Source organism: Zosterops lateralis (assembly GCF_965231275.1).
Source record: "Zosterops lateralis genome assembly, chromosome: 34".
Classification (NCBI taxonomy): Eukaryota; Metazoa; Chordata; class Aves; order Passeriformes; family Zosteropidae; genus Zosterops; species Zosterops lateralis.
Window position 1 is genome coordinate 339,353 of NC_139794.1, and position 26,505 is coordinate 365,857.

General features: G+C 44.6%; 1 protein-coding gene across 1 annotated transcript; it reads right to left on the reverse strand.

The window, feature by feature from the left end:
• Positions 1-224: 224 nt before the first annotated feature.
• On the reverse strand, positions 225-26,505 carry STAG3 (STAG3 cohesin complex component; the record flags this gene model as incomplete). The annotated part of the gene is made up of 26 exons (XM_083881570.1): positions 225-387; positions 1,275-1,420; positions 1,896-1,997; positions 3,742-4,703; positions 4,854-4,878; positions 6,661-6,741; positions 7,130-7,217; positions 7,623-7,693; positions 8,805-9,008; positions 9,864-9,974; positions 10,549-10,638; positions 11,257-11,360; positions 13,204-13,309; positions 14,166-14,253; positions 16,053-16,160; positions 17,602-17,681; positions 18,363-18,461; positions 19,779-19,902; positions 20,767-20,840; positions 21,745-21,896; positions 22,398-22,602; positions 23,499-23,575; positions 23,939-24,035; positions 24,274-24,372; positions 25,415-25,511; positions 26,408-26,505. The coding sequence occupies 26 exons, from the start codon at positions 26,503-26,505 to the stop codon at positions 225-227; spliced, it is 3,651 nt and encodes a 1,216-aa protein (XP_083737696.1).

Here is a 26,505-nt window from a genome sequence, read left to right on the forward strand (position 1 = left end):
GAATTTCCCCCAAATTTCCCCAAACTTCCCCCCAAAATCCCTCCCAAACTCCATAAATCCCCAAATTTCCTGGAAATTCCCCAAAATTACCCCCGAAACCCACCCAAAATCCCCCCCAAATCCCCCCAAATCCCCAAATTTCCCCCCAAATTCCCCCCAAAATCCCTCCCAAACTCCAAAAATCCCCAAATTTCCCCAAATTCCCCCGAATTCTCCCCAATTTCTCACATCAGGGCTCTGTCGGGGCGCAGCAGGCGCGGGGAGAACTCGCTGAGAATCTCCAGGAAAGGCAAATTCAGGGGGATCCCCCCTGGAATTCCCAAATTTCCCGAAATTCCTGAAATTCCGGGATCAGGGGGGGACTGCAGGGAGAACTGGATCCCCTCGCTGGGGAGAGACACAAAATTACACAAAATTTCACTGAAATTTCACCAAAATTTCACCAAATTTCCCCCAAAAATCCGCTCGAAATCTGCCAAAAATTCACCAAAAATCGCCCCAAAATTCCACCCCAAAATCCACCAAAAAAAAACCAAAATTACCCCAAAAATCCACCCAAAATCCACCAAAAATCTACCAAAATTACCCCAAAATTCCACTTGAAATCCACCAAAAATCCACCCAAAAATCCAACAAAAATCTGCTCAAAATCCACCAAAAATGCCCCAAAATTCCACTTGAAATTCACCAAAATTCTCCCAAAAATCCACTCGAAATCTGCCCAAAAATCCACCAAAAATCGCCCCAAAAATCTGCTCAAATTTCTCCCAAAATTCCACTTGAAATTCACCAAAAATCCACCAAAATCATCCCAAAAAATCCCCTCAAATCACGCCCAAAATTCCACCAAAAATCCACCAAAATCGCCCCAAATTCCCCCCCAAAACCCAGAATTTCCCCCCAAAAACCCCCAAATTCCCTCAAAAAATCCCAACTCCCCTCAAATTCCCCAAAAAAACTCTGGAAAAAACCCCAAACCCCCCAAAAATCCCAAATTCCCCCCAAAAAAACTCTTGGAAAAACCCCCAAATCTGCCAAATTTCCCCAAAAAAACCCAAATTTTCTCAAAACCCCCCAAAAAACCCCAAATTTCCCCCAAAATTTCCCCAAAAAACCCCAAATTTTCTCAAAACGCCCCAAATTTGCCCCAAAAAAACCCCCAAAATTTCCCCAAAAAACTCCAAATTTCCCCCAACCCACCCCCCATCCCCCCCAAACCTCCCAAAATTCCCAAATTTGCCCAAATTTGGCTTTTTTTTGCCCCAAATTTTCACCTGTGGAGCTGCAGCAGCGCCCGGCGGTTCCGCACGTGCTGGAGGCTGAAGAAGAGGGAGAAACGTCGACCCAAATCCCGAATTTCCTGGAATTCCTGGAGATCCCGGAGCTCGGGGCCCTCCTGGAGCAGCAGCTCCGTGAAAAGCTGCGGAAAAATAAAAAAAAATGGGAAAAATCGGCACAAAATTGGGGAAAATTGGGGAAAATTGACCCAAAATTGGGGAAAATCAACCCAAAATTGGGGCTAAATTGGCCCAAAATTGGGGAAAATCGACCCAAAACTGGGGAAAATTGGCTCAAAATTGGGGAAAATTGGCCCAAAATTGGGGAAAATTGACCCAAAATTGGGGAAAATTGACCCAAAACTGGGGAAAATTGACCCAAATTGGGGAAAATTGACCCAAATTGGGGAAAATTGGCCCGAAAATTCCCCCCAAAAATTCTGGAAAAATCTCCAAAAAAATCCTGCAAAAATTCCTTAAAAACCTCAAAAAAATCCCCAAAAAACTCTCAAAAAATCCCCAAAAAAAGGCAGAAAATCCCCGAAAAAATCCCAGAAATTCCCCCAAACCCCAAAATTTCCCAAAATGTCCCGAATTTCCCCCAAAAATCCCCTTTACCTGTTGCAGGGTGAGGAGGAGGGTCCGGGCCCACTCGAGCCGGTCGCGCTCCCGCGTCGCTCTCAGGGTCTCGCGGATGATGTCGCCAAAATCGCCGTAAAACTGCCCCAAAACGGCCAAAAATCAGCCCAAAATCAGCCCCAAAATCCCCAAAGATCACAAAAAAATCCGCCCTAAAGTGGCCTCAAAATACCCCAAAAAATCCCCCCAAAATTGGCCCCAAAAATCAGCCCCAAAATCCACCAAAATTGGCCCCAAAATCACCAAAAAATCCCCCAAAATTGGCCACAAAATGCCCAAAAATCAGCCCCAAAATGACCACTAAAATCAGCCCCAAAATCCCCAAAAATCACAAAAAAATCTGCAGTAAAATGGCCCCAAAATTACCCCCAAAATCAGCCCCCAAATCCACCAAAATTGGCCCCAAAATCACAAAAAAATCCCCCAAAATTGGCTACAAAATGCCCAAAAATCAGCCCTAAAATCAGTCCCAAAATTGGCCCCAAAATCAGTCCCAAAATCACCAAAAACCCCCCCAAATTGGCCCCAAAATCCTCTAAAAATCAGCCCTAAATCAGCCCTAAAATCAGCCCCAAAATCTTCCCAAAATTGGCCCCAAAATCCTGAAAAATCCTCCCAAAACCCACCCCAAGAATCTGCCCCAAATCTCCAAATTTTCCCCCCAAAATCCCCAAATTTCCCCTGAAAATCCTCCAAATTTTTCCCTAAAATCCCCCAAATTCCCCCCAAAATCCCAATTTTCCTCCCAATTCCCCAAATTTCCCCCCAAATCATTTCCTCCCCAAAAATCCCCCAATTTTTTTCCCCAACTCCTCCCACTTCTCCCCGAAAATCCCAAACTCCCCCAAAACCCCCAAAATTTTCCCCCAAAAGCCCAAATTTCTCCCAAATTCCCCCCCAAAATCCCCTATTTTTTCCTCCAAATCCTTCATTTTCCTCCTCAAAACCCCCCAATTTCTTTCCCCAAACCCCCCAAATTTCCCCAAAACCCCCAATTTTCCCCCAAAGCCGCCAATTCTCCCCAAAAATCCCAATTTCCCCCAAAAAATCCCCAATTTTTCTCCCAAATCCTTCATTTTCCCCCCCAAAACCCCCCAATTTTTTCCCCAAATGCCTCCAATTTTCCCCCAAATTCCCCAAATTTTTCCCCGAAACCCCCAAATTTCCCCCAAATTTCCCCAAATTTCCCCCAAACCCTTCCCAGACCAAAATCACCAAAAATCCCCCCAAAATCTGCCTCAGAATTAGCCCCAAAATAGCCAAAAATTCCCCCAAAATCAGCCCCAAAAATCCCCTAAAAACCCACCAAAAATCTCTCCAAATCAGCCCAAAAATCCCCCAAATTTCCTCCCAGCATCCCCAAAATCCCCCAAAATTTTCCCAAAATCTCCAAATTCCCCTCCAAAATCCCCAATTTTTCCCCCTAAATCCTTCATTTTCTTCCCAAAAACCCTCCATTTTTTTCCCCAACCCTCCCAATTTTCCCTAAAAATCCCCCAAATCATCCCCCAAATTTCCCCCCAAAATCCTCCAACTTTTCCCCCAAATCATCCCCCAAATTTCCCCCCAAAATCCTCCAACTTTTCCCTCAAATTTCCCCCCAAAATCCTCCAACTTTTCCCCCTAAAACCCTCAAATTTCCCTCCAAAATCCCCAATTTTTCCCTCCAAATCCTTCATTTTCCCCCCAAAAACCTCCCAATTTTTTCCCCAACCCCTCCCCACTTCTCCCCAAAAATCCCAAACTCCCCAAATTTCCCCAAAACCCCCCAAATTTCCCCAAATTTTCCCCAAACCCCCAAATTTCCCCCAAACCCCTCCCAGACTTTGTTGTAATGTTTGAAGACGTCGGTGGCGGCGCGGAGCTCCAGGATCCCCCCCAGGAGGAGTTTACAGAACCCGGCCAGGAGGAGCCGCCGCTGCTGCAGCTCCTGCAGCTGCTCCTCCGCCGCCTCTGGAATGCAAAATTTGGGGGATTTTGGGGGTTTTTTAAGGGATTTTTTTAAGGGATTTTTTTGAGAATTTTTTGGGGAATTTTTCGGGAATTTTTTTTGGATTTTTTTTTTTGATTTTTTGGGAATTTTTGGGGGAATTTTGAGGATTTTTGCGGAATTTTCGGGGGAATTTTGAGACTTTTTGCGGAATTTTTGGGGGATTTTTGGGGGAATTATTAAGAATTTTGGGGGGATTTTTTTGGGATTTTTTGCGGAAATTTTAGGGAATTTTTCAGGGATTTTTTGGGAATTTTTGGGGATTTTTGCTGAATTTTTGGGGATTTTGATTTTGGAATCTGGGAATTCTGCGATTTTGGGATCTGGGAATTTTTGGAGAATTTTGAGGGAATTTCGGAGATTTTTTAGGAATTTTGGGATGATGGGATTTGGGAATTCTGGGATTTTGGGATCTGGAATTGGGGGATTTGGGGATTTTGGGGCATTTTTGGGGGATAATTTCAACAAAAAAACCTGCAAAAAATCGGAAAAAATCAGAAAAAAATTGAAAAAAAAATCTGCAAAAAATCGAAAAAAAATTGGAAAAAATTGGAAAAAAATTCCCAAAAAATTCCCCAATTTTCTCACCGTGATTTTCAGGCTCCTGCAGATTCTGGGGGCAGAAGACGAGGTCGGTGAGGGCCAGGCCCAGCTGGGACTGCAGCCCCAAAAATCCCCCAAAAATTCCTCAAAAAAATGCCCCAAAAATCCCCAAAAAATCCTCAAAAAATTCCTAAAAATCGGTGACAAAAATCCCAATAATTCCTCAAAAAATGAGCTAAAAAATCCCAGTAATTCTCAAAAAAAAAAAATCAACAAAAAATCCACAAAAAATCGAAAAAAAATCGGAAAAAATCAGGAAAAAATCCAAAAAAAATCCCAAAAAATCAGAAAAAAATTCTAAAAAATTTCCCAAAAATCCCAAATATTCCCCCAAAATTTCTCACCGTGATTTTCGGGTTCCTGCAGATTCTGGGGGCAGAAGACGAGGTCGGTGAGGGCCAGGCCCAGCTGGGATTGCAGCCCCGGCTCCGGGGGGAGCCTCAGGCTGGGCTGGGGCAGCCCCGGGCCCAGCAGCACCAGGAGGTCACTCAGCACCAGGAATGCCTGGAAAACATGGGAAAAAATGGGCTTTTCTTAGGGATTTTTTGGGAAATTTTTAAAGATTTTTTGAGGATTTTTTTGGGGAATTTTTGGGGAATTTTTGGGGAATTTTTTGGGGAATTTTTGAGGATTTTTTGAGATTTTTTTGAGGATTTTTTGGGGAATTTTTAAAGATTTTTTGAGGGTTTTTTTGAGAATTTTTGAAGATTTTTGAGGGTTTTTTGGGGGAATTTTTGAAGATTTTTTGAGGAATTTTTGGGAATTTTTTGAGGATTTTTTGGCATTTTTTAAAGATTTTTGGGGGAATTTTGGGGGGTTTTTTTTGAGGATGGGACTGTCCCAGGGTGACATTTTAAATATTCCCCCCATACCCAAATACCCCAGATTTCTCCTGAATATCCCAATAATCCCAAATGTCTCCCAAACATCCCAAATTTCTCCCTCAAACATCCAGATTTTCCCCCATTTTCCCCTAAAACCCCAATAATCCCAAAATTCCGCAAACATCCCAAATATCCCAATTTTTCCCAAATATCCCTGAACATCCCAAATTTCCCCAAAAATCCCCATAATCCCAAATTTCCCCCAAACATCCCAAATTTCTCCCAAATTTCCCAATTTCCCCAGAATATCCCAAATATCCCAAACATCCCAATTTTCCCCAAATATCCCAAACATCCCAAATATCCCAAATTTCTCCCAAATATCCCAAAAATCCCCCATTTCCCCCATTTTCCCCTAAAAATCCCAAGATACAAATTTTCTCCCAATATCTCAAATTTCCCCCAAAATCCCAATTTCCCACGAAGATCCCCAAATTTCCCCAAACATCCCAAATTTCCCCAAACATCCCAAATTTCTCCCAATTTTCCCAATTTCCCCAGAATATCCCAAATATCCCAATTTTCCCCAAATATCCCAAACATCCCAAATTTCTGCAAACATCCCAAATTTCTCCCAAATTCCCAATTTTCCCCAAACTGTCCCTCAAACATCCCTAATTTCCCCTGAATATCCCAATTTTTTCCAAATTTCCCCCCAAATTTCTCCCTCAAACACATCCCAATTTTCCCCTGAATATCCCAAATTTCTCCCAAACATCCCGAATTTCCCCAGAATCCCAAAAAATTCCCTGGAATGTTCTGGAACGTTGCGGACCCTCTCCCTGAGGCGGGGCTGGGGCTCGCTCAGGCAGCTCTGGCACAGGGACACCAGGGACGAGGCCCGGGAGCGCAAACCCCGCACGTCTCCCTGGAAAAAATGGGAATTTTGGGTGAAAATTCGGGAATTTTGTGTAAAAAATTGGGAATTTTGGGTGGAAATTTAGAATTTTGGGGAAAAAACTGGGAAATTTGGGTGGGAATTAGGGAATTTGGGGAAAAAATGGGGAATTTTCGGAGGAAATTTGGGGATTTTGGGCGGAAATTGGGAATTTTGGGGGGAATTTGGGTAAATTTGGGGAAAAAAATCTGGAATTTTGGGAAAAAAATGGGGAATTTTGGGTGAAAATTTGGGAATTTGAGGTGGGATTTGGGGATTCACTGGGAATTTTGGGATTTGGGGCAGGAATGAGGAAATTCAGGGGATTTTGGGGGGTGGGATTGAAGGAATTTGGGGATTTTTTGGGGGGGAATTTTGGGAATCCCTCACCGGGGAGGCTCCGGAGTCGGGAATTCTGGAAAGTTCCCAGAGAAGGTGGAAGAAAAGGCAGGAAACGGCCGGGATTGTCACCTGGGGGGGACAGGGACAACAAAATGCCACAAAAAGGTCCCAAAATGGCCCTAGCTGTCACCAAAACATCCAAAAATGTCACCAAACAGCCAAAAATGGCCCCAAATGGTCCTAAACTGGCCCCAAAATGTCCAAAAATGTCCAAAAATGGCCCCCAAATGGCCAAAAATGTCCAAAAATGGCCCCAAAGTTTCTAAAAGTGTCCCCTGGATGTCCCCTGGGTGTCCCCAAGTGTCCCCAGCTGTCCCAAAGTGTCCCCAGGTGTGTCCTCAGGCTGTCCCCAAGGCTCTCAAAATGTCCCCAGGTGTGTCCCAGGTGTCCCCAGGTGTGTCCCCAGGTGTCCCCAGGTGTCCCCAGGTGTGTCCCCAGGTGTGTCCAGGTGTGTCACCTGTTCTGGCACCTCCCCGGTGTCGAGGGCTCGGCGCAGGAGCCGCGAGAGCGGCACAAACAGTCCCCAGGGGGTCAGGTCATGGTCACTGAGGGGACACGGGGACAGGGGGGACATTGGGGACATTGGGGACACTGGGAGCCACCCCCTGCCCTTGTCCTCAATGTCCCCAAACCCCCAAATGTCCCCAATCCTCCTTACGGCCCCAATCCCCCTAAAATCCCCAAAATGTCCTCAAAACACCTAAAAATGTCCCCAGTTGTCCAAAATGTCCCCAATCCTCCAAATGTCCTCAATGTCCCCAATGTCCCCAAATGTCTCCAAACCCTCCAAATGTCCCCAAATGTCCTCAATGTCCTCAAACCCCCCAAATGTCCCCAAATATTCCCAATATTTTCCAAATGTCCCCAATCCTCCTGATGTCCCCAAGCCTCCCCAATGTCCCCAAATGTCCCCAATGTCCCCAGATGTCCCCAAATGTCCCCAAAGTCACTTGAAGAGGGCCGAGAGTCTCCTCAGGGTCACGGCCAGTCCGTAAACGTCCTCCTCGTCTGGGGACACCGCCTGGGACAGGGACACCAAACGTCACCAAACGTCACCAAACGTCACCAAATGTCCCCAAACACCCCCAAAATCCCCTCAAACTTCCCCAAATCCCTTGAAATGTCCCCAAACGTCCCCAAAACATCCCGAAATCCTCCCAAAATGTCCCCAAAATGTCCCCAAATGTCCCCAAACATGCCCAAAACTTCCCCAAATGTCCCCAAAACTTTCCCAAATCCCCCCAAATGTTCCCCAATTCCCCCAAAATGTTCCCAAAATCCCCTGAAATGTCCCCAAACCCCCCAAGTGTCCCCACCTGGAGCATCTCAGTGACCTGCAGGTGGCACCTGTCCCCCAGGCTGTCCCCAAATGTCCCCAAATCCCCCCAAACATCCCCAAATCCCTTCCATGTGTCCCCAAATCCCCCCAAAATCCCTCCAAACATCCCCAAAACTTCTCCAAATCCCCTCAAATGTTCCCCAAATGTCCCCAAATCCCCCTCAGATGTCCCCAAACACCTCCAGAATGTCCCCAAATCCCCTCCAGGTGTCCCCAAATCCCCCCAAATGTCCCCAAAACGTCCCCAAGTGTCCCCACCTGGAGCATCTCAGTGACCTGCAGGTGGCACCTGTCCCCCAGGCTGTTCCCAAACACCCTCAAAATCCCCTAAACATCCCCAAAATGCCCTCAAATGTTCCCCAAATGTCCCCAAACCCCCTCAAAATGTCCCCAAATGCCCCCAGAATGTCCCCAAATCCCCCCAGGCATCCCCGAAACTTCTTCAAAACCCCTCAAATGTTCCCAAAATCCCCTGAAATGTCCCCAAAACTTCCCAAAATCCCTCAAGTGTCCCCACCTGGAGCATCTCTGTGACCTGCAGGTGGCACCTGTCCCCCAGGCTGTCCCCAGATGTCCCCAAATCCCCCCAAATGTCCCAAAATCCCTCCATAATGTCCCCAAATCCCCTCTAGATGTCCCCAAATATCCCCAGATCCCCCCAAAATGTCCCCAAACCCCCCAAATGCCCACCTGGAGCATCTCGGTGACCTGCAGGTGGCACCTGTCCCCCAGGCTGTCCCCAAATGTCCCCAGATTCCCCCAGAATGTCCCCAAATGTCCCCAGAGTCCCCACCTGGAGCATCTCAGTGACCTGCAGGTGGCACCTGTCCCCCAGGCTGTCCCCCAGGCGCCCCCTGGCGATGTCCCCGAGGCGGTGCAGGGACAGTTGGGGGTCACAGAGGGCCCGGAGCGCCCCCGAGGCCGCCGAGAGCACCGGGAAGGGCTCCGAGTGTTTGCCAAAAACCTCCTGGATCCGCCCCAGAACCTGCTCCAGGCACTGGGGAGGGACACTGGGAGTGACTGGGAGTGACTGGGATAAACTGGGATAAACTGGGAGGGACTGGGAGCATCAGGAAGGGCTCCGAGTGTTTGCCAAAAACCTCCTGGATCTGCCCCAAAACCTGCTCCAGGCACTGGGGATGGACACTGGGGTGAACTGGGATGGACTGGGGTAAACTGGGATAAACTGGGATGGACTGGGAGTGACTGGGGTGGGATTTTGGGGCACTGGGAGGGACTGGGATGGAATAGGATGGACTGGAACAGCCCCAAGTGTTTCCCAAAAATCTGGTCCAGGCACTGGGAACAGACACTGGGGTGAACTGGGATGAACTGGGAGCCACTGGGAGGGGATTGTGGGGCACTGGGATGGACTGGGAGGGACTGGGATGGGACTGGGGGGAACTGGGATAAACTGGGAGGGGACTGGGAGGGATTGGGACAAACTGAGAGAAACTGGGATTGACTGGGAATGGATTTGGGGGACTGGGAGGGACTGGGATAAACTGGGAGGGACTGGGATGGGATTTTGGGGCACTGGGAGGAACGGGGAGATTGTGTACTGGTCCATACTGGTCTGTACTGGTCCATACTGGTCCATACTGGTCTGTACTGGTCTATACTGGTCTGTACTGGTCCATACTGGTCTATACCGGTCCATACTGGTTTATACTGGTCTATACTGGTCTATACTGGTCTATACTGGTCCATACTGGTCCATACTGGTCCGTACTGGTCCATACTGGTCCATACTGGTCTATACTGGTCTATACTGGTCTATACTGGTCTATACTGGTCTATACTGGTCTATACTGGTCTATACTGGTCCATACTGGTCCATACTGGTCCATACTGGTCCGTACTGGTCTCTGACCTTTTCCCACCGGGCCGTGCGGAACATCCCCAGCTCCAGGTGCTGCAGCAGCTCCAGCAGCGCCGCCACTGCCTCGGGCTCCGCTGAGAACTGGGGAAAAATGGGGAAAAAATGGGAAATTTGGGGGAATTTTGGGAAATTTTGGGGGAATTTGGAGGAATTTGGGGGAATTTTGGGAAATTTGGGGGAATTTGTGGAAAAAAATGAGGAGTTTGGGGGCATTCGGGGGAAATTTTGGAGGAAATTTGGGGGAAATTTGGGCATTTTGAGGGGGAAAACGGGGATTTTGGGGGGAAAATTTGGAAATTTTGGGGAAATTTGGGGGAAATTTGGGCATTTTGGGAGGAAAATGGGAAATTTTGGGAGGAAAATTTGGGGGAAGAAGGAGAAACTTGAGGGGAAAATTGGGATTTTTATGGAAAAAAAGAATTTTAGGGGAAAATTGGGAATTTTAGGGAAAAAATGGGAATTTTAAAGGGAAAAAAGAAATTTTATAGAAAAAAAGGACTTTTTTTGGGGGGGAAAAGCAAATTTTAGGTAAAAAATTGGAATTTTAGCTAAAAACACCCAGGAATTTTTTGGGAAAAACCCAGGGAAAAGCTTTTTCAGTCCCCCCAAATTCCTAAAATTCCCCAAAATTCCCAAAATTCCAGGATTCTCCCACTTTTTCCAGCAGCTGTGGCAGCACCGGGATGAGGCTCCGGCTGAGCCGCGATTTCTCCTCCTGCAGCTCCCGACGCTCCCGGGAGGAAACCTGGGGATAAAAAATGGGAAAATGGGGCAGAATTCCCAGAAATTCCCAGAATTTTGGGGGTTTCTGAGCACTGGGATTCCCAGAATTTTTAGTTTTTGGAAAAAAAATAGGGATTTTGTAAAAAAGTTGATGGATTTTGGGGATTTTGGAGGGAATTTGATGTGAATTTTCAGGTTTTTCTCATCTAAATTCATGTTTTCTTTCCTCAGATTCTTGTTTTTCCCTGAAATTCCCCAAAAATCCCCCAATTCCCCAAAAATTCCCAAAAATCCTCCAAAAACTCCCTGAAAATTCCCCAAAAATCCCAAAAAATTCCCAAAAAATCCCCCCAAATTCTCCAAAATATCCTCAAAAATCCCCCAAAATCCCAAAGAACTCCCAAAAAATCCCTGGAAATTCCCCAAAAATCCCCAAATCCCCCAATATTCCCAAAAACAACCTGAAAATTCCCCCCAAATCCCCCAAAACTCCCCAAAAATTCCCCCAAAATCCCCCAAAATTCCTCAAAAAATCCCAAAAATTCCTCAAAAATCCCCCAAAAGCCCCAGAAATACCCAAAATTCCCCCCAAAAATCCCAAAAATACCCAAAAATGCACCAAAATTCCCAATTTTATCACCTTCCTGCCCAGGGCCCGTCCCACGGGGGGCAGCCCCCGGCACACCCGGAGCCCACTGGAGCTCAGGATCTCCACCAGAGCCTTCTCCTGCCCCAGCTCCAGGCCTGGAAACCAGTATGGACCAGTATAAACCAGTACGGACCAGTAAAAACCAGTATGGACCAGTATAGACCAGTCAGGACAAGTTTGAACCAGTTTGGAGCCAAAAAATCCCATTTTGAACAAGGAAAATCCCAGGAAATTCCACAAAAATCCCAGTTTGGAGCAGGAACGGGGATGGACAACCAGTTTGGACCAGTCTGGACCAGTATAAACCAATATGGACCAGTCTGGATGAGTTTGGACCCCGTCCAGTGCCCTTAAATCCCTTCCCAGTCCCTCCCAGTCCGTCCCAGTCTGTCCCAGTGCCCCCAAATCCATTCCCAGTGGCTCCCAGTTTATCCCAGTCCCTCCCAGTCCATCCCAGTTCCTCCCAGTTCACCCCAGTGTCCCTCCCCAGTGTCTGGGGCAGGTTTTGGGGCAGATCCAGGAGGTTTTTGGGAAACACTCAGGGCTGTTCCAGTCCATCCTATTCCATCCCAGTCCCTCCCAGTGCCCTCCCAGTTTACCCCAGTTTCCTCCCAGTCCCCCCAGTCCATCCCAATCCTATCCCAGTCTCCCCAAATCCATTCCCAGTCCACCCCAGTCACTCCCAGTCCCTCCAAATCCATTCCTAGTTTTTCCCAGTCCCCTCCCAATTTATCCCAGTCCCTCCCAGTCCCTCCCAGCTTGTCCCAGTCCCCCCCAGTCCCCTCAGGGACTGGCCATGGCCGTGTCCCAGTTTATCCCAGTTTATCCCAGTCTATCCCAGTTTATCCCAGTCTATCCCAGTTTATCCCAGTCTATCCCAGTTTATCCCAGTCTATCCCAGTTTATCCCAGTTTATCCCAGTTTGTCCCAGTTTGTCCCAGTTTGTCCCAGTTTATCCCAGTTTATCCCAGTCTATCCCAGTTTATCCCAGTTTACCCCAGTTTATCCCAGTTTGTCCCAGTCTATCCCAGTTTATCCCAGTTTACCCCAGTTTATCCCAGTTTACCCCAGTTTATCCCAGTTTATCCCAGTTTACCCCAGTTTATCCCAGTTTATCCCAGTCTATCCCAGTTTATCCCAGTCTATCCCAGTTTATCCCAGTCTATCCCAGTTTATCCCAGTCTATCCCAGTTTATCCCAGTTTATCCCAGTTTGTCCCAGTCTATCCCAGTTTATCCCAGTCTATCCCAGTTTATCCCAGTTTGTCCCAGTTTGTCCCAGTTTATCCCAGTTTATCCCAGTCTATCCCAGTTTATCCCAGTTTACCCCAGTTTATCCCAGTTTGTCCCAGTCTATCCCAGTTTATCCCAGTCTATCCCAGTTTATCCCAGTTTACCCCAGTTTATCCCAGTTTGTCCCAGTTTATCCCAGTTTATCCCAGTCTATCCCAGTCTATCCCAGTTTAACCTGTGTCTGTGTCCAGCAGGACGCCGCTGGCCGTGTCCCAGTCTATCCCAGTTTATCCCAGTCTATCCCAGTTTAACCTGTGTCTGTCCCCAGCAGGATCCCCGTGGCCGTGTCCCAGTCTATCCCAGTTTATCCCAGTCTATCCCAGTTTATCCCAGTTTACCCCAGTTTATCCCAGTCTATCCCAGTTTATCCCAGTCTATCCCAGTCCTGACCCGTGTCTGTGTCCAGCAGGATCCCCGTGGCCGTGTCCCAGTCTATCCCAGTTTATCCCAGTTTATCCCAGTCTATCCCAGTCTATCCCAGTCTATCCCAGTTTATCCCAGTTTATCCCAGTCCTGACCCGTTTCTGTCCCCAGCAGGACGCCGCTGGCCGTGTCCCAGTTTGTCCCAGTTTATCCCAGTTTATCCCAGTCTATCCCAGTCTATCCCAGTCTATCCCAGTTTATCCCAGTTTATCCCAGTCCTGACCCGTGTCTGTCCCCAGCAGGACGCCGCTGGCCGTGTCCCAGTCCCGCAGGCGGCTCCCGGCACAATCCCACAGGGAATCCACCAGGTACGGGGCGTGTTCGTGGAGCTGGGGGGGAAATCTGGGGTTAAAATCACCAAAATTCCCAAAATCCCATCAGAATTCCCAAATTTACATCGAAATTCCCCAAAATTCCGGTGAAATTCCATCAAAAAATACAAAATTTCCCTAAAAAACACACCAGGTACGTGGTGTGCTTGTGGAGCTGGGAGGAAAATTGGGATCAGGATCCCCAAAATTCCCAAAATTCCATCAAAATTCCCAAATTTTCATCCAAATTCTCCAAAATTCTGTCAAAAATCAAGAAAATTCCACTAAAAAAAACAAAATTCCCCCCAAAACCCCCCAAAATTCCCCTGAAATTGCACCAAAACCCCCAAAATTCCTGAAACTCCCAAAATTCCTCCAAAATTCCCCCTAAAATTCCCCAAATCCCCTGAAAATCCCCCAAATTCCTCCAAAATTTCTGAAATTACCCCAAAATTCCTGAAATTCCCCTGAAAATGCCCTGAAATCCCCCAAAATTTCCCTGAAATTCCCCAAATTCCCCTGAAAATTCCCCAAAATTCCTCCAAAACTCCCCTGAAAATGCTCCAAAATCCCCAAAATCTCCCCAAACTCCTGAAATTCCCCCAAAATTCCCCAAATCCTCTGAAGATCCCCCAAATTCCCTCAAAATTCTGCCAAAATTCCCCAAATCCCCTGAAAATCCCCCAAATTTCCCCAAAACTCTCCCTGAAATTGCCTCGAAATCCCCCAAAATTTCTCCAAAATTTCTCCAAAAATCCCCTAAAAATGCCCCAAAATTCCTCCAAAATTCCCCTTAAATTGCCCCGAAATTCCCGAAATTCCTGAAATTTCCCCAAAATTGCCCAAAATGCCCCAAATCCCCCCAATTTGTGACCTCGGACTGGAGGAAGAAGCGAACGAGGCTCAGGAAGAAGCTCCGGTTGTCCCCGGGACCAGCCCCGTGTTTTTGGGGGTCCAGGAGCCTGAAAATGGGAAAAATGGGGAAAAAATGGGAAAAAGTGGCAAAAAAATGGGAAAAAATGGGAAAAATGGGGGAAAACAGGGGAAAAAATGGGAAAAAAATGGGAAAGAAATGGGAAAAAAAAGTGGGAAAAGGAAAAAAAAACCAGAAAAAAATGGAAAAGAAATGGGAAAAATGGGGGGAAAGGAAAAAACTTGAAAAAAATGGGGGAAAAGTGGGAAAAATGGGAAAAAAACCAGGGGAAAATGGGGAAAATGGAGGAAAATGGGAAAAAATGGGGAAACTGGGAAAAAATGGGGAAAATGAGGAAAAAAGGGAAAGAAATGGGAAAAATGGGGGGAAATGGGGAAAAACACAGAGAAAAAAAAGGGGGAATATTTGGGGGGAAATTTGGGGGAAAAATGGGGAAAAAATGGGGGAAAAAACAAGAAAAAAATGGGCAAAATGAGGAAAAATTGGAAAAAAAGGGAAAAATGGGGGAAAATTGGAGAAATAAGGGAAAAAGGGGCAAAATTGGAAAAAAATCAGATTGGAAAAAGAAAAAAAAAGAGAGAAAAATAAGAAAAAAGGAAAAAAAATGGGGGAAAATGGGAAAAAAATTGGGAGAAATTAGGGGAAAATTGGGAAAAATCAGACTGGAAATAGGAGGAAAAAGAGGGAAAATGTGGAAAAAAAGAGGAAAAAATTGAGAAATTTGGGGAAAATGAAGAAAAATGGGGTAAATTGGCAAAAGCCAGACTGGAAATAGTAAAAAAAAAAAAAAAAAAAAAAAGAAAAAAAACCGAAAAAAAATTAAAAAAAAGTGAAAAAAACCAGAAAAAAAACTGAGAAAAAATAGAAAAAAATCCAGAAAAAACAAAATCCTCCCCCTGAAAGCCCCGAGGGATTGGGAAGGGCTCGAGATGAAGAAATTTTTGGGATGAGGAAATTCCAGATGTTTGGGAGGGACCCGGAGCCGATTCCCAGAAAATTCCCCCGGGATCTGGGGGGGGGTTGGGATTTAACAGTTCAGGGTTTGAAACTGAAATTATTGGATTTTTGGGGCTGAAATTCCCAGATTTTTGTAGCTGAAGTTCCCAGTTTGGGTCTTAAAATTTCCAGGATTTGAAGGTGAAATTCCCAAATTTTTGGGGCAAAAATTCCCAGATTTTGGGGCTGAAATTCCCAGATTTTTGAGGCCAGAATTTCCAAATTTTGGGGCAAAACTCCCAGATTCTGGGTCTCAAAATCCCAATAATTTGAGGCTGAAATTCCCAGATTTTGGGGCCAGAATTCCCAAATCTTGGGGCCTGAATTCTCAGATTTTTAGGGCTGGAAATTTCAGGGTTTGGGTCTTAAAATTCCAAGAATTTGGGGCCAGAATTCCCAGATTTTGAGACTGAAATCCACATATTTTGAAACCTGAATTCTCAGGTTTTTGAGGCCGGAATTCCCAGGGTTTGAATCTTAAAATTCCAAGGATTTGAGGCTGAAATTCCGGGATTTTTGGAGTTGAAATTCCTGGATTTTGGGCCAAAAATCCCAGATTTTGGGGCAAAAATCCTCAGATTTTGGGACCAGAATTCTCATATTTTTTGGGAAAAAAATTCCCAGATTTTTTGGCCTAAATTCTCATTTTTTGGGGCTGAAATTCCCATTTTTTTGGGGCTGAAATTCCCAAATTTTGGGGCTGAAATTCCCAAACTTTGGGGCAAAAATTCCCAAATTTTGGGGCAAAACTCCCCAGATTCTGGAACCGAAATTCTGGGGTTTTAGGGCCCAGAATTGCCATTTTCTGGGGCAGAATTGCCATGTTTTTACCTGTGGAAGAGGAATTTCCCCGCGGCCGAGGCCAGGGCGCGGCTGGAGACGAAAACCACGGGGAAGATGCTCTGACAATCCTCCTCTGACAGGGCCTCCTCCAGATTCCTGGGGGTTCACAGGGAATTCGGGAATTCTGGGGCTCCTCAATCCCAATTCCCACTTTTCCCAGTCCCAAGTTTCCAAAAAAAATCAAAAAATTAAAAAAAAAATCTGAATTTTTGGGATTTGTGGAGCTCGATTTCCATTTTTTCCCCTTTTCCGCCCAGTTTTCCTCCAGATTCCTGGGAATTCTCAGGAATTTTGGGAATTCTGGGGCTCCTCATTCCCAATTCCCACTTTTCTCGTTCCCAAAACTCCCAAAAAATCAAAAAATTAAAAAAAAATCGGGATTTTTGGGATTCCTGGAACCCAATTTCCATTTTTTCTCCCATTTCCAACCCCTTTTTAACCAGAATTTCTTCCTGATTCCTGAGAATTTCCAGGAATTTTGGGAAGTCTGGGTCTCCTCAGCCCCAATTCCTGAATTTCCCATCCCCAAAATCTCCCCAAAATTTGGGATTTTGGGGATTTTTGGACCCCAATTCCAGCCCCTCCTTCCCATTTTTTCCCCAATTCCAGGAATTTTGAGCTCGAAATTTGGGAAGAAGCCACAGAAATTTGGCTTTTGAAGGGGCCACACCCAGATTTCTTCATTTTTAATTGGAAAAAAAAAAAAGCGCCAAAAACTCCAAAATAAAAACAAAATTCCCATAAAAAATCCCGTTCCCAAAACTGTGGAAAATCCCAGGGAATTTTGGGATGTTCCAAAAGTCCAAAAATCCCTTGAAAATTCCCCAAAATTCCTTTAAAACTCCCCCAAAAAATCTCCCCAATTTCCCACCCAGAACTCTGGAAATTTGGGATCCCCCAAATCCCAAATTTTTTCTCTCAAATCCCCAAATTCCTGATCCCAAAAGCCCCAATTTCGACCCAAAATCCCAAATTCCTGTTCCCAAATCCCAAATTTCCCATCCCAAATCTCAAAGTCCTGACTCTAAATCCCCAATTTTGATCCCAAATCTGAAAATCCTGACCCCAAATCCCAAATTTCTGACCCCAAATCCCAAATTTTGATCTGAAATCCCAAATTTCTTCTCTCAAATCCCAAATTTTTATTCTAAATCCCAGTTCCTGATCCCAAAACTCCAATTCCCGATTCCAAATCCCAAAATTCTGACCCCAAATCCCCAATTTTGATCCCAAATCCCAAATTTTGACCCCAAATTTCCAATTTCCCACCCCAAATCCCAAATTCCTGAGCCCAAATCCAGATTTCTTCTCTCAAATCCCCAATTTTGATCTCAAATCCCAGATTTTGGTCCCAAATCCCCAAATTCTGATCCCAAATCCCCAGTTTCTCACCCCAAATACAAAAATCCTGATCCCAAATCCTGGATTTCTTATCCCAAACCCCAAAATCCGACCTCAAATTCCCAAATTCCTGATCCCAAATCCCAGATTTTGATCCCAAATCCCCAAATTTTGCCCCCAAATCCCGGATTTTTACCTGTCCATCTCCGTGAGCAGCTTCAGCACCTCGAGGGCCACCTCGGGCTCCTTGTCGTGGGCCATGGCCACCAGCCTGCCCTGGGACACCAAAAACACCCCAAAATTCACAAAATTTCCCAAAAAATCACCAAAATCCCCCTAAATCCCCCAAAAAATCCGAAAAAATCCACAAAAATCCCCCCAAAATCCCCCCAAAATTCCCAAAAATCCCCCAAAAATTCCCCCAAAATTCTCCCAAAATTCCCAAATTCCCCCAAAATCTCCCAAAAATCCCCACAAGTCCCACAATATCCCCCAAAAATCCCCCCAAAAAATCCCCTCAAAAATCTCCCCAAAATACCCCAAAATTCCCAAAGTCCCAAGAAAAACCCCCAAAAATTCCCAAAAAATCCCCCAACAATCCCCCAAAATTCCCAAAAATCCCCCAAAAATCCCCCAAAATTCCCAAAAATCCCCCAAAAATCCCCCCCAAAAAATCCCCCCAAAATCCCAAAAAATCCCCCCAAAATCCCAAAAAAATCCCCCAAAATCCCCCAAAATTCCAAAAAAATTCCCCAAAAAAATCCCCCAAAATCCCCCAAAAATCCCACAAATTTCCCACCCCCATTTTCTCCCCATTTTTTCCCCATTTTTCCCCATTTCTCCCCATATTTTTCCCCATATTTTCCCCCATTTTTTCCCTCCTCCCCCCCATTTTTCTCCCCATATTTTTTCCCTATTTTTTCCCCCATTTTCCCCATTTTTCCCCCATTTTCCCACCTTGAACCTGTGAGTGAAGAGCTCCAGGTTTGGGGCCACCTCAGGGATCCCATAAACGCCCTGCAGGGCCCTGACACAGCTCAGCCGAACCTCCCCCTGCTGCAAAAACAACAAAAAATGGGAATTTTGGGATCCAAAATCCCCCAATTCCAAAATTCCCACCTTCAGCCCATTTTTTCCCAATTTTCCCCATTTTTTTCCCAATTTTTCCCCAAATTCTCCCTCATTTTTTATAATTTTCACCTCATTTTCAACCATTCCAAACCTAATTTTTCCCAGATTTTTTCCCAATTTTCCAACCCATTTTTCTCCCATTTTTCCCAGATTTTTCCCCAATTTTTCCCAATTTCCCCCCCATTTTTCTCTGATTTTCTCCCATTTTTTTCAGATTTTTTCCTCCACTTTTTCCCACATTTTTCCCCATTTCTCCCCAATTTTTCCCTGGATTTTCTCCCATTTTTTCCCAAATTTTTCCCCATTTCTCCAAAATTTTCCAACCCATTTTTCTCCAGATTTTCCCCAATTTTCCCCCCATTTTTTCCCAGATTTTCTCCCATTTTCCCCCAAAATTTTCTACCATTTTTCCCAGTTTTCCCCCAGTTTTCCCCCTTTTTTTTTTCCCAGACTTTCCCCCAAATCTTCCCCCATTTTTTCCCAGAATTTTCCCCATTTTTCTCCCATTTCCCCCCCAGTTTTTCTCAGGTTTTTCTCACACTTTTCCCAGATTTTTTCCCCCCCATTTTCCCCCAATTTCTACCTCATTTCCCCCTCAATTTTCCCTGGATTTTCCCCAGATTCTCCCCAAATTTTTTCCCATTTTCCCCTTATTTTTCCCCCCATTTTTTCCCAATTTTTCCCCCATTTTCCCTCAATTTTCCCCATTTCTTCCTCCATTTCCCCCCAATTTTTCCTGGATTTTTCCCCCATTTCTCCCCCATTTCCCCCTCAATTTTCCCCCAATTTTCCCCCAATTTCCCCCCAATTTTTCCCATATTTCTCCCAATTTTTCCCCCATTTCTCCCCCCATTTCCCCCAGTTTTCCCCATTTCTTCCTCCATTTCCCCCCAATTTTTCCTGGATTTTCTCTCCCATTTCTCCCCCATTTTCCCCTCCATTTTCCCCAATTTTCCCCCAATTTCCCCCCAATTTTTCCCATATTTCTCCCAATTTTTCCCCCAGTTTTTCCCGTATTTCTCCCAATTTTTCCCCCATTTCTCCCCCATTTTTCCCCAGATTTTTCCCCAATTTTCTCCATTTTTCCCCCATTTCCCCCCATTTTCCCTCAATTTTTCCCCAATTTTTCCCCCATTTCTCCCCCCAATTTCCCCCCAATTTTTCCCGGATTTTTCCCCAATTTTCCCCCCATTTTTCCCCAGATTTTTCCCCCATTTTTCCCCATTTTCCCCCATTTCCCACCTTGTCGTGCAGGGTCCAGCCCAGGTATTTGAGGTGGCTGTCGGTGAGGAACGAGCGCGGGAATTTCCTCATCCACGTCCCCAGCTCCTCCAGGCAGATCCCGCGGATCTCGGCCACCACGTCCCTGAGCCAAAAATTCCCAAAAATCCCCTTTTTCCACCATTTCATCCCAATTTTTTCCATCATTTTATCCCTATTTTTCATCATTTTATTCCAATTTTTCCATTCTTTTAATTGTAATTTTTTCATCATTTTATTCCAATTTTTCCATTTTTTAAATTGCAATTTTTCCATCCTTTTACCCCTATTTTCCATAATCTTATCCCAAATTTTCCATCCTATTTATCCCAAATTTTCCACCCTTTTTTATCTCAAAATTTCCCTTTTTATCCCAAAATTTCCACCTTTTATCCCAAACCTTCCACCTTTTGATCCCAATTTTTTCCACAATTTATTCACAATTTTTCCATCATTTTATCCCAATTTTTCCATCCTTTCATTCCAAATTTCCATCCTTTTTTATCCCAAATTTTCCCCCCTTTTTATCCCAAAATTTCCACCATTTTTTATGCCAAACCTTCCACCTTTTGATCCCAATTTTTTTCCACCATCTTATCCCAAATTTTTCCATTCTTTTTATCGCAATTTTTCCATGGTTTGTATCCCAATTTTTTCTCCTTTGATCTCAAATTTTCCACCCTTTTTATCCCAATTTTTTCTCTCATTTTGTCCTGAATTTTCTGTAATTTTATCCCAAATTTTCCCCCCGTTCATCCCAAATTTTCCACCCTTTTCTCCCAAATTTTCCACCCTTTTAATCCAAAGTTTTCCATAATTTTATCCCAATTTTTTCCATCGTTTTAGCCCAATTTTTCATAATTCTATCCCAAATTTTCCACCCTTTTTGTCCCAAATTTTCCCCCCTTTTATCCCATTTTCCCAATCCCATTTTTTCCCATTTTTCCCCTAGAATTTTGGGATTTCCCACCTGTACCGATGGACAAAGACGCCCTTGAAGATCCCGTTCATCAACAGCTCCAGCTCCTCCTGCTGCTCCCGGAGCTGGGAATGACCAAAGCCCCAAAATTCCCAAATTTTTACCCAAAATACACCCAAAATCCACCAAAAATTCCACCCAAAATTCACTCAAAATTCCATCAAAATTCCACCCAAAATCTGCCAAAATCCCACCCAAAAATCCACCAAAATTCCATCAAAATTCCGTCAAAATCCACCCAAAATCCATCAAAATTCCATCAAAATTCCACCCAAAATCTGCCAAAATCCCACCCAAAAATCCACCAAAATTCCATCAAAATTCCGTCAAAAATCCACCCAAAAATCCACCAAAAATTCCATTAAAATCCACCCAAAATCAACTAAAATCCACCCAAAATCCCCACAAAATTCCACCCAAAATTCCACCAAAATTCCCTCAAAATCCACCCAAAATCCCCCTGAAGCCCCAAATTTTCACACCAGACACCCCAGAATTCCCGTTTCCCACCAGAATTCCCATTTTTCTCCCTCTTTCTCCCCGTTTTTTCCCCCCAGAATCCCCATTTTACCTCCAGAATTCCCATTTTTTCCTGGTTTTTCCTCCTAGAATTCCCATTCCCCCCCCCGAATTCCCATTTTCCCCCATTTTTCCCCATTTTTTCACCCAAAATTCCCATTTTTCCCCCAAAATTCCCATTTTCTCCCCCAGAATTCCCATTTTTCCCATTTTTCCTCCCAAAATTCCCATTTTCCCCCCTTTTCCCCCCAAAATTCCCATTTTTCCCCCAGAATTCCCATTTTTCCTCCCGAAATTCCCATTTTTCCCCCCATAATTCCCATTTTTTCCCCATTTTTTCCCATTTTTTCCCCATTTTTTCACCCAAAAGCCCCATTTTTCCCCCAGAATTCCCATTTTTCTCCCCCATTATTCCCATTTTTCCTCTGAAATTCCCATTTTTTTCCCCACCTCCCTCTGCTGCTCCCGGAGCAGCTCCAGTTTGTGTGTTCCCCTCCTGGGGGGCTCTTTCCCCTTCTCGGCCTCGAGCTGCCGCTGGGAATTCTCCTGCTGCTGCCCCACGGCCAGAGCCACCTCCACCAGCGAGCTCAGCACCTTCAGCGCTGGGAAATCGGGGGGGAAAAACGGGAATTTGGGAAAAAATGGGAAAAAAATGGGAGAAATGGAAAAAAAAACAGGAAAAAAACCAGTTAAAACCAGGAAAATATTGCAAAAAAACAAGAGAAAAAAACGGGAGAAAATGCGAAAAAACAGGAAAAAAATGGCAGAAAACAGGAAAAAAGATCAATAGAAAAAACGGGAAAAAAATGGCAGAAAATAAGGGGAAAAAAAACCCAAGAAAACAAACAGAAAAAAAAAAATGCAAAAAACAGGAAAAAAAACCCAGGAAAAAAAAAAACAGAAAAAAGCAGAGAAAAACATTAGAAAACAGGAAAAAAATCAGGAAAAAACTGGGAAAAAAACAGGAAACAAAACAGGAAAAAAGCAAGAAAAAAAACCAAAAAAAATCCAGAAAAAAACAGGAAAAATCAGGAAAAAGCCAGGAAAAATCAGGGAAAAAACAGGAAAAATCAGGGAAAAAACAGGGAAAGTTGTTTTCTCACCTGCCAGAGTGGCGGTGTGCCTGAAGGCCCTGACCTGGCTGTCGGACAGCCCCGTGAGGAAGGAGAGCAGGCCGTCCATGAGGAAGCCGTCCCGCAGCTCCCGGTGCCGGCCCCGCAGCACCAGCCCCGACAGCAGCTCCGAGAAACCCGCCCGGAACGCGCGCCACGGGGGAGAGCGGCGCGACAGCGGGTACTCCGGGGAGGACTGGGGAGAGAAATAAAGGGTTAGAAATGTCAGGAGGAGTGCAAAAAATCTAAGGAAAAATGCAAAAAATTACAAGGGAAAAAACACTGAAATTCCAGGGAGAAACGCAAAAGATTAGATGGAAAAACGCAAAAAATTTCAGGGGAAACGCAAAAAATTACAGGGGAAAATACCCCAAAGCTCCAGGCGAAACGCAAAAAATTACAGAGAAAACACAAAAAAGATCCCAGGGAAAAAATGGAAAAAAATTCCAGGGAAAAACGGGCAAACATTCCAGGGAAAAATGGGCAAAATCCCACGGGAAACGCAAACAATTATAGGGGAAAATGCCCCAAATTTCATGGGAAAAAGGTCAAAAATTCTAAGGAAAAATGTTCAAAATTGCAGGGGAAATGCAAAAAAACTACAGGGCAAAATGCCCTAAATCCCAGGGAAAATGACAGAAATTTCAGGGACAGGGGGTACTCTGGGGAGGACTGGGGGAGAGAGAAAGGGGGGAAATGTTAGAGAGGATGCAAAAAAATTACAGGGAAAAATGCTCAAAGTCTCAGGAAAAAATGGGCAAAATCCCAAGGAAAAATGCCCAAAATCCCAGGGAAAAACACGCGAAATTCCATGGGAAACACAAAAAATTCCAAGGAAAAATGCCCCAAATTTCAGGGGAAACGCGCAAATAATTACAGGGAAAAATGTCCAAAATACCAGGGAAAAAACCATCAAAATTCCAGGAGAAACACAAAAAATTCCAAGGAAAAATGGCCCAAAATTCCAGGGAGAAACGCAAAAAAATTATAGGGAAAAATGCCCAAAATTCCAGAAAAAAAACACCTAAAATTCCAAGGAAACAGCAAAAAAAATCCAGAAAAAAATACCCAAAATCCCATGAGCTCGGGTACCTCATCAAAGGTCTCGGTGAGTCTGCGGATGATCTCGGAATTCTGCAGCTCCCGGAACATCTCGGGGGTCACCACACCTGGAAATTCCCATTTTTCCGCATTTTTCCCAATTCCAGCTCCAAAATTCCTCATTTCCCTCCATCCCAATCCCCTTTTTTCCCCATTTCCCCCCAATTTTCCCCAATTTTCCCAATCCCAGCACCAGAATTCCCCATTTTCCCCATCCCAATCCCCATTTTCCCCCATTTTTCCCAATCTCGACTCCACAATTCCTCATTTTCCATCGCCCCAATCTCCTTGTTTCCTCATTTTCCCCATTTTTTCCCCATTTTTTTCCCAATTTTCCCCATTTTTTCCCCATTTTTTCACCAATTTTCCCCATTTTTTCCCCATTTTTTTCCCAATTTTCCCCATTTTTTCCCAATTTCCCCATTTCTCACCCCGACATCCACAGGAGGCCACGGTGAAGTTGAGCAGCTCCAGAAAAGCCGATTCCCGATCCCGGCGGTACCACTCCAGCCACTCGTCCACCACCGTCTGCAAAAATGGGAATTTGGGGGGGAAAATGGGAATTTTGGGGGGAAAATTGGGAATTTTGGGAGAAAAAATGGGAATTTTGGGGGGAAAAATGGGAATTTTGGGAGAAAAAATGGGAATTTTGGGGGGAAAAAAATGGGAATTTTGGGAGAAAAAATGGGAATTTTGGGGGGAAAAAAATGGGAATTTTGGGAATCCCCTCAAGGCTTTTCCCATTTTTATTTTTTTTTTGCTCTACCTCCATCGCTGCTTTTCCCGAAAAAACTGCCTGGAAAAGGGAATTCTGCTCCTCCAGCTCCTTCCCATCCCCGCTGGAAAGTCGGGAACGCTTCGGGACCTGCGGGGAAAATGGGGGAAAAATTAGGAGAAAAATCAGGAAAAAAATCAGAAAAAAAAATGGGAAAAAACAGGGAAAAAAAATCAGGAAAAATTGGGAGAAAAACCAGGAAAAATATCAGAAAAAAATGGGGAAAAAATCAGGAAAAATCAGGAATAAAATCAGGGAAAATCAGGAATAAAATCAGGAAAAATCGGGGGGAAAATCAATAAAAATTGAGGAAAAAAAGAGGAAAAATTGGGGAAAGAAATCAGGAAAATTTGGAGAAAAAAATCAGGAGAAAAATCAGGAGAAAAATCAGGAAAAAAACTGGGAAAAATCAAGAAAAATTGGGAGAAAGAAATCAGGAAAAATCAGGAGAAAAATCAGGAAAAATTAGGAGAAAAACAAGAAAAATCAGGAATAAATCAGGAAAAGTCGGGGAAAAATCAGGAAAAATCAGGGAAAAAAATAGAAAAATCCGGAGGAAAATCAGGAAAAAAATCAGGGAAAATTGGAGGAAAAAATCGGGAAAAATTGGGGGAAAAATCAGAAAAATTAGGAAAAATTGGGAAAAAATCAGGAAAAATCAGAAGAAAAATCAGGAAAAATCAGGGGAAAAAAATCAGGAAAAGTCAGTTTAAAAAAAATCAAGAAAAATCGGGAGAAAAATCAGGAAAAAAATCAGGAAAATTTAGGGGAAAAAATCAGGAAAAACTGGCAAAAATCAGGAAAATTGGGGAAAAACCAGGAAAAATCAGGGAAAAACAATCAGGAGAAACCAGGAAAAAATCAGAAAACCCAGGAAAAATCAAGAGAAAAATCAGGAAAAAATCAGAAAAATCAGGAAAAATCAGAAAAATCAGGAAAATTTGGGAGAAAAATCAGGAAAAATTGGAAAAAAAAAATCAGGAAAGAATCAAGAAAATCGGGGGGAAAAATCAGGAAAAAATCAGGAAAAAAAAAGGAAAAAAATCAGAAAAAAATCAGGAAAAAAATCACTTAAAGAATGGGCTGAAATTCTAAAATAATTGGGGATTTTTAAGGCAAAGTTGGGAGTTACGTGGCTCCTGGTGGCTCCTCGAGGGGGGCCCCGTTTGCCCCGAGGGCGCAGAGACGCCTCGAAGTCGCTGCCGGAGTCGGGATCGTCCTGGAATTCCCTGAGGGGAAACAATGGGAGATTTGGGGGAAAAGTGGGGATGGAAAAGGGGAAATGGGGTAAAAAGTGGGTGGGGTGAAGGGGAAAGTGGGAAAATGAGGGGAAAATGGGAAAAAACAGGGAAAAAATAAGGGTGGGATGGGGGGAAATGGGATAGGATTGGGAAGAATGGGGAGAAATTGGGAAAATAAGGGGGGAAGTGGGAGGAAAATGGGGGAAACTGGGAAAAATGAGAAGAAATTGGGGAAAAACGGGGGAAAATGAGGGGAAATGGGGAAAATGGAGAGAAATTGGGAAAAAAATGATGGGGAAATAGGGCTGGAACGGGGGAAATGGGATGGGATTGGGAAGAATGGGGGAAAATTGGGAAAAATGGGGGGAAAATGGGAAAAATTATGGGGAAATGGGGCTGGAATGGGGGGAAATGGGATGGGATTGGGAAGAGTTGGGGCAAATTGGGAAAATCAGGGAAAACTGGGGGGAAAAACTGGGAAAAACGGGGGGAAAATGGGGGGAAATTGGAGGGGAAATGGGGGGGAAATGGGAAAAATGGGGGGAAACTGGGGAAAATGGGGCAAATTGGGAAAATTGGGGAAAACTGGGATGAAAAACTGGGAAAAAATGGGCTGGGATTAGAAAAACTGTTACTAAAAGGGGTTGGAATGGGGTAAAAAAGGGGAAAAACTAGAAAAAATGAAGAAAAAACAGAAAAAAAGGGCAAAAAAGTGGGGAAAATGGGGCCGAGACAAAAGAAAATGGGATATAAAGGGATGAAGGGAGGGAAATGGGTGAGAAATGGGGGAAATTTGGGAAAAATTGAGGGAAATTTGGGAAAAAGGAGAATTGGGAATTAAATTAAATTGGGAATTCGAGGATTTTGGATGTTCCAGCACTCACGGGCTGCGGGCAGAGCTCAGGGAGCTGCTCTGGGGGCCCGAGGAGGAGCCCGAGGAGGATCCCGAGGGACGGAGCCGCGGGGAGCGAGGGACAGACAT